The sequence below is a fragment of the Nanorana parkeri genome, unplaced genomic scaffold, assembly GCF_000935625.1.
Source record: "Nanorana parkeri isolate BGI_ZX_2015 unplaced genomic scaffold, ASM93562v1 scaffold763, whole genome shotgun sequence".
Lineage (NCBI taxonomy): Eukaryota > Metazoa > Chordata > Amphibia > Anura > Dicroglossidae > Nanorana > Nanorana parkeri.
In genome coordinates, this window is record NW_017307031.1 from 807366 (window position 1) to 817892 (window position 10527).

The following is a 10527-nucleotide window of genomic DNA, read 5'->3' on the forward strand; positions in this document are numbered from 1 at the left end:
TGATTTGTTTGTTTTTTTGATATGAGAAGGGGGGGGGGGGGGGGCTAGGGTAGTTGTTGGATCTCATCGAGATCGTCATGTGAAAAGTAGATCTTAACACAAACAATTGTGGGCCCCCCTGAGCTAGAACCTAGCAATTTCACAAAGGCTTTGGAGTGAGAATACAGTAAAAGACCCATAAAAAAGCCAAAGGGAAGCTGATATTGTATATATTGTCAAAGAATTACAAAGGGTCAAAAAAAGAGATTGATGTTACTAATATCATTATCTCTTTACGAAGGTTCCCTTAGATAAAATAGCTAAAGGTCCTAGCTATACAAAAGATACATGACGCTAGAGGTAGATAATTACATTCATCTGGAGTTGTTCTGTAATGTTGGAAACGCTTTAGTCAATAATTGCAAAATTGGTTCTGCCCCAAATTTACCAATTGTCATCTGCAAGATTTCACCAAAGCAGAAACAATATAATTATTTTAAGAGACACTAAACTCCGGAGTTAAATCTTAAAAATACATTCAGATATCTTCCCTATTAACAACAATGTATCTAATTTGTGTATCCCTCGGCTGTAGATCCTCCAATCATCTCTGAATTGATGCCGACACTGTCTTATTCAGGAGGGGGGATACTTTTGTTCCCCATGGTCCCTGTGTGTGTTGTAAAGTAGTCACTGCTCCAAGCTTTGCTCCGGGGTGGACTATAATCTCCTGTTTAGTTCACTAATTTGTATTGAGATTGTAGTCCATCCCGGGAGCGAGCTTGGAGCGCTGGCTTTGCCAACCCTCAGGGCTCGTTTAAAGCTTATTACACCCTTACAAACCACATCCAGTCTGACCGTATCCCACTGACTTTAAAGCATTTTACCAAGAGGGCAGAATTTTACCAAAATCTACTGATTTTGGGGGAATGAAAAAATCTATTTTGCTCATTCATTTTTAAAATTCATTCAAGTAGCTTCCTCAGCACAAATGAGTGTCGGGAACTCCAGCATTTATATACAGAATTTTCACGCCCTCTGTCATTGAAGTTGTCACTGCATCTGCTTTAAGGTAAATACAGATGGAACTCGAATAATTAGAATATCGTGCAAAAGTAATGGCAGTAAGTGCTGCAAAAGGGGCCCAAACCAAGTACTGAGTACATATGCATGCTTGTACTTTTCAGAGGTCCGATATTGTTCTATGTACAATCCTTGTTTTATTGATTGCATGTAATAATCTACTTTTCTGAGGTTGTGGATTTGGGGTTCTTGGGGTTTTCATGAGCTGTAAGCCATAATCATCACAATGATGACAAATCACGGCTTGAATTATCTTGCTTTGCATGTAATGAGTCTCTCTCATATATTAGTTTCACCGTTTAAGTTGCATTAGTGAAATAAATGAACTTTGCATGATATTTGAATTATTCGAGTTTCACCTTTATATCTAAGAGAACACTAACTTGGGCAGTATACTTAGTGCAAGAAGACCATTCAGAGGGTTATTCACAGAAGGGTGAAGGGTTTGGAGAAGTGAACAATCTAGGACAACATCGCTGATTTTGAAAAATTCTCCTATTCAGCTCACTTTCCAGTTCAGCCATGTTGTCCTAGATTGTTCACTTCTTCAACTCTTCACCCTTTTGTGAATAGCCCTGTCAGTTTTGGAAAAGGCAGGGAGTACAGTATTTCCTGCCCAGCAACAGAAATAAATTTATTATTTTCTGTTTTTGAATTCATTGTAATGTGTGCACGGATGATTGTGGGTTATTGTCTGATAATCACATCTGATTGCTTGACGCAGTTAGATACTGTCACTCGATTTTTACACTTCTATTGTATTGTACAAAGAGCTGACACATACAACTGAATACATTTTTATCAGGTTTATTGTAAGAAAAATACATTTCTGTTATTTTAATGGGAATAATGGACGTGTCTGAAGGAGCCAATTCTGGAGCTTGAGGCTCCCCAGTCGCTGTATCTCTTGTATTCTCCGGGTCTCATGTAATACTGACGTCCCTTGTAGTTGGGCTCCTCATAGAACATCCAGAAGCCTTCATGGACATGGGCAGAGTGAATGTCATTGTAGCGGAATCTCTCATAGACATTAGGACAATCCTCAGTGAACTCCATCATCTGACCTCGGAAGTCTTCTTTCTCATAGATCCTGATTCTGAAGGAACCTTGATGCTGTTAAAATAAGTTACACCATAATAAAACAAAAAGCAATGTGAAAAAACGGCAGGTGGTCACATTACTTCTACCACTTGAAGTGAAACTCCATTCAAAGTTTTTTTTAGGTCTAAATAGAGTTCAGACATGTTCAATATAACTCCACGAGAGGAATTTATCAACACAGGAGAAAATCTGGAGCAGCTGTGCATGGCAACCAATCAGCATCCACCTTTAATTTTTAAAGCTCAACTCAACAAACTGAAGAGAGAAGCTGATTGGTTGCCATTGGCAAATGCTTCAGATTTGGTCTGCTCCAGTTTTGATAAATTACCCCCCACGTGTTAAATTAAAACTTTAATGGTTTTCGGTAGGGATGCACCGATACTTTTTCGAGTACCAATGCAGATACTTGGCAACTAACAGAACTCCCAGGGTTGCAGCGGTTCCAGCTGGGACCTGGCTCTGGCGCTCCACCACTGTCCTGAAATCATTAGTCTGTATTGTTTTAGAAAAACTGTCACATGACACGAGACACAAATGTATCAGTACTCGTACTTGTAAGTACTTGGGCGAGTATCAGTACTAGTACTAGCAAAAATGTTATCGGTGCATCCCTTTATTTTTATTTATAAAAACAAAATCATACATTAAAACAGAGATGTACAAATCCCGGGAGCTCCGTGTGCTCCTTACACATGACAGCGGCCTCCTAACTTTTGGATGTTCCTCTAGTCTAGTCTTGGAGCTGGAAAAGTATCTGTACTTGCACTTGTACTGAGTACGGTACTTGGTATTGGTATTGGTGCCTATCCCTAGTTTTCAGTCAATTCTATTTTAGTTTTTTTACCTTAATTCAATTTTAAACTGTTGTTTACCATCTTTAAAAAAAAAATATACACTCAATATTTGACAAAGGATCTTACAGAACTATCGGTTAGCCAAAGATAAAACACAGCAGACACTGCTTGCTCTGAGGCTCCATTTTTCTGATGGAAACCTCGGTCTGAGCTGTCTATTAAAGGAGAACTATGAGGTCAGGGCTTTTCCCCATAGTTCTCCTTAGGGTAACGGGAGGACACAAACTAGCGTCCTCCCGTCACCCTAGGCTCAGTATACCGCGAGCTACAGCTAGCGGTATACTTAGACGCCGCAGTAGCTGCAGCTCGCGGTGTACTGAGACGCCGCAGCTGAAGCGGATCCCGACATTACTGTCTGGATTGGTCCTCTGCCTCCCACTAAACCTAACTGAGTCCACCTCCTGCTCAGTAAGTTACCTGAATCCATGTTCAGTGTATACATATGGTAATCTCAGGTCTGAACAGAAAGCAGGTAGCTACATCACACCCAGAAGTCAGTGTCACTGACTGTGGGTTTTGCTACTCATGAGGCCAGATAGATAAAGTAACTCTATCTAGGGCAATCAAGCCAACATATCTAAGTTGTACTGGCCCAGGGAGCAGAGAGCCCCCAGCCCAGTTCTCCCCCAGAGTGTAATTCATTTAGATCATATGTACCAACATGATACGAAGCTGCCCAGAGACACAGAAGGGTAATTGGCCATGGATGATCTGTGTTTCACAATTTATTTAAGCCATAATTCAAATTCATGGCTGAGCTGAAGACTCTTGTTTAGTCCTACAGAAAGGAAGATAGGAGAGGGGAGGAGGAGAGCAGGAGAGCAACCAGCAGGACAAATAGAGCTTAGAACAAGGTTTCTTATGATCAACGTAGACCCATTGTAAGGTAAAGATGGCTCCCGCGCATTCGCGTGGGCCTATGCTTTGTGTTGCTGGGAAACATGCTCTAGTGCACAGATGCGCGCAACTGGAAGTGCGTGCAAAGACGCGCAACCGGAAGTGCGCAGAAGGGCGCAGACGTTAGTCGCACAGGAAGTGATGCCGTCATTTCAATGGACTGGTCTATATAAACGAGCCTGCCCTAACCAGGTTGCTGATGGTCTTCAGCTTGTGCTTCCTGTGACCTGTTACCCTGTCTGACTGCCTGCTGCTCGTTTTTGACCCGCGTTGCTTTGACAATGCTGCCTGCCTCCTGACCTCGGCCTGATTACTGGACTATGCCTTGCCTATCGACCTTGTACTTCGCTGCCCGCCCAGTTTGACCTCTGGCTTCGTCTGACTATCCTGATCCTGACCCTCTACTGTACCTCTACCGAGACGCAGGAGAAGCCTCCTCGTCCTACTGGTCTCCCACTAGGTACATGATACCCATGGGCATACAGCTCAAGTATGAAAGTTATAGTACGACACTACAAGCCTTTGGCCCTCAATCCAGAGTACACAATATGTTATTACCTGGGGGCTCAGACGACAAGACCTAATGGAGTCATTGTAGCCCATCCATTGCTGGAAGTCGGGATACTCTCCTCTATGGAGGAAGTACTGGTGTCCTCTGTAGTTGGGTTGCTCATACAGGATCCAATTTCCACTTTCCACACGGATGGAGTTGCAGCGTCTGAAGTATGAGGTCAGGTCGGAACATTCAGAGCTACACTCGTAGGAGCGACCCTGGAAGTTCCTGTCCTCGTAGAAGGTGATCTGTTGAACCATAAATCGGGATCAAATTAATTCTCCTATTCAATGTTTTTATTAATAAAGAAACAACAGTTGTGTTTTTTTAGATTGATTGATTAAGCTTCATCATTGACAACGTGGACAACATTTCTAATTGAATTTCTAATTGAAATACTAAAGTTAGCTATTTCAGAGATTTCTACCTCTGACCTCAACCCTGCTGAACAACTTAGGGATGAATTGAACATCTCATCCAACATCAGTATCTGACCTCACAAATGTTCTTTTAACTGAATGGGCACAAATTCCCAAAAAACACATTCCATAATCTTGTGGAAACCCTTTCCGTGGAATGTGGAGGCTGTTATAGCTGCAAAGGCAGGACATCTCCATATTAATGTCCATGATTCTAGAATCATATGCGTATGTGTTATGATAATGCAGGGGTGCCCATTAGGTAGATCGCGATCTACCAGTAGATCGCAAAGCGAACACTGGTAGATTGCGATCGGCTCACTGACTTGTGTCCTGTCCTCCCGCTGTGCTCGTGCGGCTGAATGTGTCGGACGCCGCAGACAGGAAGGAGACTTTGGAAGCTGCTGCAGTGGAGGTAAGAAAAGACAGACAGGAGAGAGACAGCAGAGAAAGTGAGAGAAGAGACAGCAGATAGAAACAGGGGAGAAGGAGAGGAGAGAGAGAAGAGGGGGCTGGTTGAGTTCAATGCACTGCCACGCCCCCTCCCGCCCCTGAATGCAGGTGTTTTTTCGTTGGTAGATCTCATGTAGCTTGTCATTTGAAAAGTAGATCTCCAGACGAAAAATTGTGGGCACCCCTGTGGTAAGGCATCCATGAAGGTTTGGCCATATAGTGTAGATTGCAGCCTTGGTTGGGTCTCTGAAGTGACCTGACATGCTCCCAGCTTGTATGTTTTATAACTAATAGACATATTTTTTTGTATTGTATTGTAATCGCAGAAAAATATTAAAACATTATTATTTAGCTACTAATAATGAATATCCACACCTTAAACCGTAAGCTAAAATCAATTCTTAGCTTACGGTTGTGATTTTTAAAGCCTTCTTACCTTTCCCATTTTGCTTGTCTTGTCTGTGGGCTCCTGTTGGGTTGCACTGGTACTTGGCTGTGGGGAAGATGGTCTTTATATACCCTGCAAAAATGTGTATGTCCAATCAGAATGAACAGCTATTCCACAATATTGAGGATTGTCCAGTGTTTCTGTGTGACTATTGTTTGTACCTTTTCACTTGCATCAGCACTCAACAAACCGAAACAAAACCTTTTCTGCTGCTACTGGTCACTTGAATTGGTTGACATCTGTCTATATGTATGTGTTTTATGTAAGAAGTTATATGATATAGAGTTTGGGATTTATATTGCCATTTCTATGCTTGCAGACACTTTCAGGATATGTAGTGGAATAAAGTCCCTACAAGATGTCTTTGACTAATAATCTGACCCGGATGCTCTGATTGGGAAACTATGTGGCAAAAGAAGTTCATTGTTGATAAATGTAAAGTTATTCACTTAGGGGATAATAACATGCATGTGCCATACAATCTAGGGGGAGCATTGCTGAAGAGGTGAATGTTGGAGAAGAGTCTGGGTGTTCAGCATGGAGAGAGAGAGAGAGAGAGAGAGAGAGAGAGAGAGAGAAGAGAATTGGCCCCATTGCAAAGTATTAGTAAGACCTCTTCTGGAATATGCAGCTCAGTTTTGGGTACCAGTTTGTAGTGGCGTCCCTTGGTGGTGGGTTGTTAGGCCAGTTCCCACCCTGAGGACCCACAAAGAATGTTTGAAGATGGTAGGTCCGAAACTCCACATGCCATCCATTAGTTATACACGATGCCAGGGTCCATACTATACTCGGCTATAGGCCTAGTAGGGAATCAAACGCTTGCAGTTCATTTGAGTGGCCTGTCATTTACCAGAGGTTACTGGTTTAGTCCATTGAGGATCACCCCTCACACCCAAGGCACAAAAGAATGGGGGTTCATATGGCATGGCCAGTGCGCCAAGGGAACCTGAACGCTGCCACTGATGGACCCACCTTGACCAATTCACCACTCATCCCCTCACATTCACACTCCATAGGTGTTGGCTGTGCTTGTACATCAACAGAAGAACACATGACCAGTCCAGCATTTATTTTCACAGCAGCATTCCCACCACACCTGGCTGCTGATAGTCTTCACCCAGCATACCACCGAGAGACTTCTTCTGAATAAAACGCAATTCGATATTGCAGAATTACAGTGCAAAAATATGGTAACAAATATATCCAAAACTTGAAAAAAATGGGCAAAACATTCAACTCAACAATTTATACTTCTCTTTCCTTTTTGCTAGGTCACACAGGAGGTCTCACTCTGAACTGTGGGTACTATTTCCCAAATTTACAGACCAGAGGCCTACGTGTGTTGTGATTCAGTTTCTCCTTTACTGCTATAGAGTGACCACTGAAGGGATAAACGTCTCCCCTTGATACTCTATATCAGGGGTGTCCACAATTTTTTGTCTAGAGATCTACTTTTCAAATGACGAGCTCAATGAGATCTACCAATGAAAAAACACCCGCATTCAGGGGTGGGAGGGGGCGTGGTAGTGCATTGAAGTAAATGGCACCGCAGCCAGGCTTGCAGTCAGGCCCCTCCCCCACAGTGCGATCGCCTGCATTAGTGCCTACGTTCCAGTCCAGTGCGATGTGCAAAAAATGCTGCGAGCCTTATTAATGTGCCTGCGTTCCGGGTGCGGGCGATCGTACTGTGGGCAGGGGGCATGGCTGCCGTGCCATTGACTTCAATACAACCCCACACCCCCTCCCGCCCCTGAACGCAGGGAGTCGGCCGGCTTACATTCCAGTGCGCCCTAGAGGTCCCGGCGTCCTGCCCTCCCGTGGTGCTCATGTGGCCGACGTTGCACATGAGGAGAGGTGCCCTGCCCCTTTCCATCTGCAGCGTCTGACACGCTGCAGATGGAAAGGGGCAGGGAGCATAGCCGTAGCCAGCTCCTTTTGCGTCTTAGGCAAGAAATTCAGAAACTACTATCAAGCAGTTTCTGAATGGGGAAGAGCCTCTGCACAGCATGCTTCTCCCCATTGAGAAACTCATGAATGAACAGGAAGTGATGTAAATCACATCCTGTTCATTCATAAGTGGGGACACATAGTACTATGTGTCCCCAGTTATTTACAAACACTGGAGTGATCAGCTGATCGCTCCAGTGTTTGTCCTGCACAGAGGACCGGTACATATCACTGATATGTACCGATCCTCTGCCGCTCAGCCATGCACACGGGGCTCAGTTTTTCCTCTGGATCTCCGCTGCTCTCCCGGGCAGAGGCAGCCGGGGATCCGACGAAAAGTAAAAGAGCACTTCAGCCGCGGGGGGCAGGGCGGAGCCGCTGTCACAGAACTAAGACCGAGCAGTGAGGGGAGATAGAGGCGCCGGCTGTCAGATCCAGGCCGAGCGTCTCTCTCTCTCTTCACCGTTCGGCATTAGTTCTGTGACAGCGGCTCCGTCCTCCACCCTCCCCCGCCGCCGGCTGCAGCGGTTCCTTCACTTCTTCTCGGATCCCTGCTGCATACAGATGGGGAGAGCAGCGGGGATCCAGAGAAGCCCCCGGCGGGAGGAGAGGGCATCAGTGGACTGATAGATCGCGATCGACCTTGTGGGCACCCCTGCTCTACATGGTGTTAGAAATGTGGAGCCACTTCCCATCTTGCTCAACTCCCCACCCTCCCCCTCTTAATACAAGCTCCTTGGTCCCCACAGCCTCCTCTCCCCTGGGCTCCAGCAGTCTAAGGAACCATAATTAGTATGATCGTGTCAGGGAGAGGGAGCCATGGCTTCGTTTAGCGGGGGTCGTGACGGCGCCCCCCCTCAGTCCTGCGCCCGGGGCAAGTGACCCCCCCGCACCCCCGGTTGTTACGCCACTGCCTGGAACTACATGTCCCGGGCATCGTGAGATAGGAATTCCACACCCCTGCTGCCCCTCTACTCCCTGCTGCCCCGAGGCCGGGCCTTGTGGGAAATCCAGCCCTGCCCATGATGCCATCACATCTAATGCAGCTGCATTAGACATGAGGATGCCAGGGGAGATTCCTTGGCTGGAGCAGAAGGGAAAAGAGGTGATTGTTCCCTGACGCAGAACCGAGGTTTAGGAGAGTATATTTTCTTTATTTTAGCCCCTAGACCCAAATGAGCAGTTATACCTTGCAGTATGGGGGTAGCCGAAATGACAAAGGTACATTTTTACATTTTATGTAGTTCTTCTTTAAGTGATCGTCTATTACCCAGAATAACCACAATATGCCAATTATATGATGTTGTTATATACTCTTTTATTTATTTCAATTTGCTGTGTATTATTCATTTTAATGAAAAAAAATGTAAAAAATCAAGGGTTTACTTATTAACCATTACCTTATGCTAATCATCCCTAATTACCTCCTTTTTCCTCTTCTCCTCTCACCTACTATTTTCCTGCTGATTTTATTCATTTATTTATTAATTTCTATTTTTCTAACCATATTTAACTTTTTGTTTCATATTAATATTTTTTTAAAATTTGTTTTAATTTGTAATAAAAAATATTCACAAAATTGAAATAAAAAACTTTATTTCATTTGTAAATAATTTTGTAGAAGAATTGTAATTTTACCGTCATTTTAAGCAGGGAACATTTTAAATGAAAATGTATATATTCCATCTACAGCATTGGTTCTCAAACGTTCTAGGCCGGGACCCCTTGGTAACATTTGCCAAGTTGTGGTGACCCCCAACCGTAAAATTTAGGGCAAAACACGTGTGGGAAAATCTCTCTAACAAGCAAATTGATGGCAATAAAAACAATTATTCTAAGAATATATGGAAAGCTTAGAACCTCTGACAATATTTATTGCTGTCTTGGTCCCTATTGGGTGGAATATTCTTATTTCCTGTTCGGGCGATGGGTGCTAAAATATGCTCAACATTTTAACACAGAGGAACCTTTGAAATCATTTTCCTATGTCGGGGAATCATTAAAGGAGAACTATGGGGTTAGGGCTTTTCCCCATAGTTCTCCTAAGGGTCACGGGAGAACACAAACCAGCTTTCTCCCGTGCACCAATACTAGTATCTGTGTAGGCTCTCAGAAGGCTATGCAGGCTCTCAGGTGGCTAGTGGGACTCTCTGGTGGCATCCAGTGCGGGCTCTGTGGTGATCAAGCACTCACTTCCCCTCACTCCTGCCTGCTCCCCTCTCTCTGATCCTTTTCCGGCTGCTGCAGTGCCATCTAGGAGAACTGACACTGCCATGCTAGGAGGAGGCTGAGGAGCCTCTTACCTAGAGCAGCACAAGGCACGTGGGGACCCCCTCAGCGGTGGGTTGCGACCCACTTTTGGGTCGCGACCCACAGGTTGGGAACCACTGATCTACAGTAACACTCATCTGATCAAAGTGGAAAAAGTGTGTTTTCTGTTTTTGTTATTTTTTTTTTTTGTCTATGGTTACATAAATAAATACATTATTATTATTTTTTTTTGTGCAAGACAATATCACCAAAAGACAGCTTTGCTTATCCTAAAAAAAAATATATGTGTTATCTAAAAGTCAAAATGTTATTGTAGAATAAACAGGTCCATAGCCGGAAATGTAAAAATACTCTGGTTGAACGGGTTAATGCATGAAATATATATATATATACATTGTATCCCCCTACACATGTGGGCATGTATGAGAGCAGCTTGTCTCTGTTCAGGTATAGCAAATCTGAATGCTGATGCACCCAGAAAGATACAAACAATAGTCATAAAGAAACAGAAAAGGGGGGGGG

General features: G+C 44.1%; 1 protein-coding gene across 1 annotated transcript; it reads right to left on the reverse strand.

Annotated features, from left to right (window-relative positions):
- Positions 1–1899: 1899 nt before the first annotated feature.
- LOC108793598 (gamma-crystallin-3-like) lies at positions 1900–5784 on the reverse strand. Its single transcript, XM_018564588.1, has 3 exons — positions 5776–5784; positions 4473–4715; positions 1900–2175 (listed from the first exon to the last, which is right to left on the reverse strand). The coding sequence occupies exons 1-3, from the start codon at positions 5782–5784 to the stop codon at positions 1900–1902; spliced, it is 528 nt and encodes a 175-aa protein (XP_018420090.1).
- Between the last annotated feature and the right edge of the window lie 4743 nt (positions 5785–10527).

Bases quoted from the DNA above. Each gene is read 5' to 3' on its own strand.
- LOC108793598 (XM_018564588.1), bottom strand. The intron at 2,176-4,472 runs GTAATAACATAT...TTATTTTAACAG, and splicing joins CTTGTCGTCTGAGCCCCCAG to CATCAAGGTTCCTTCAGAAT.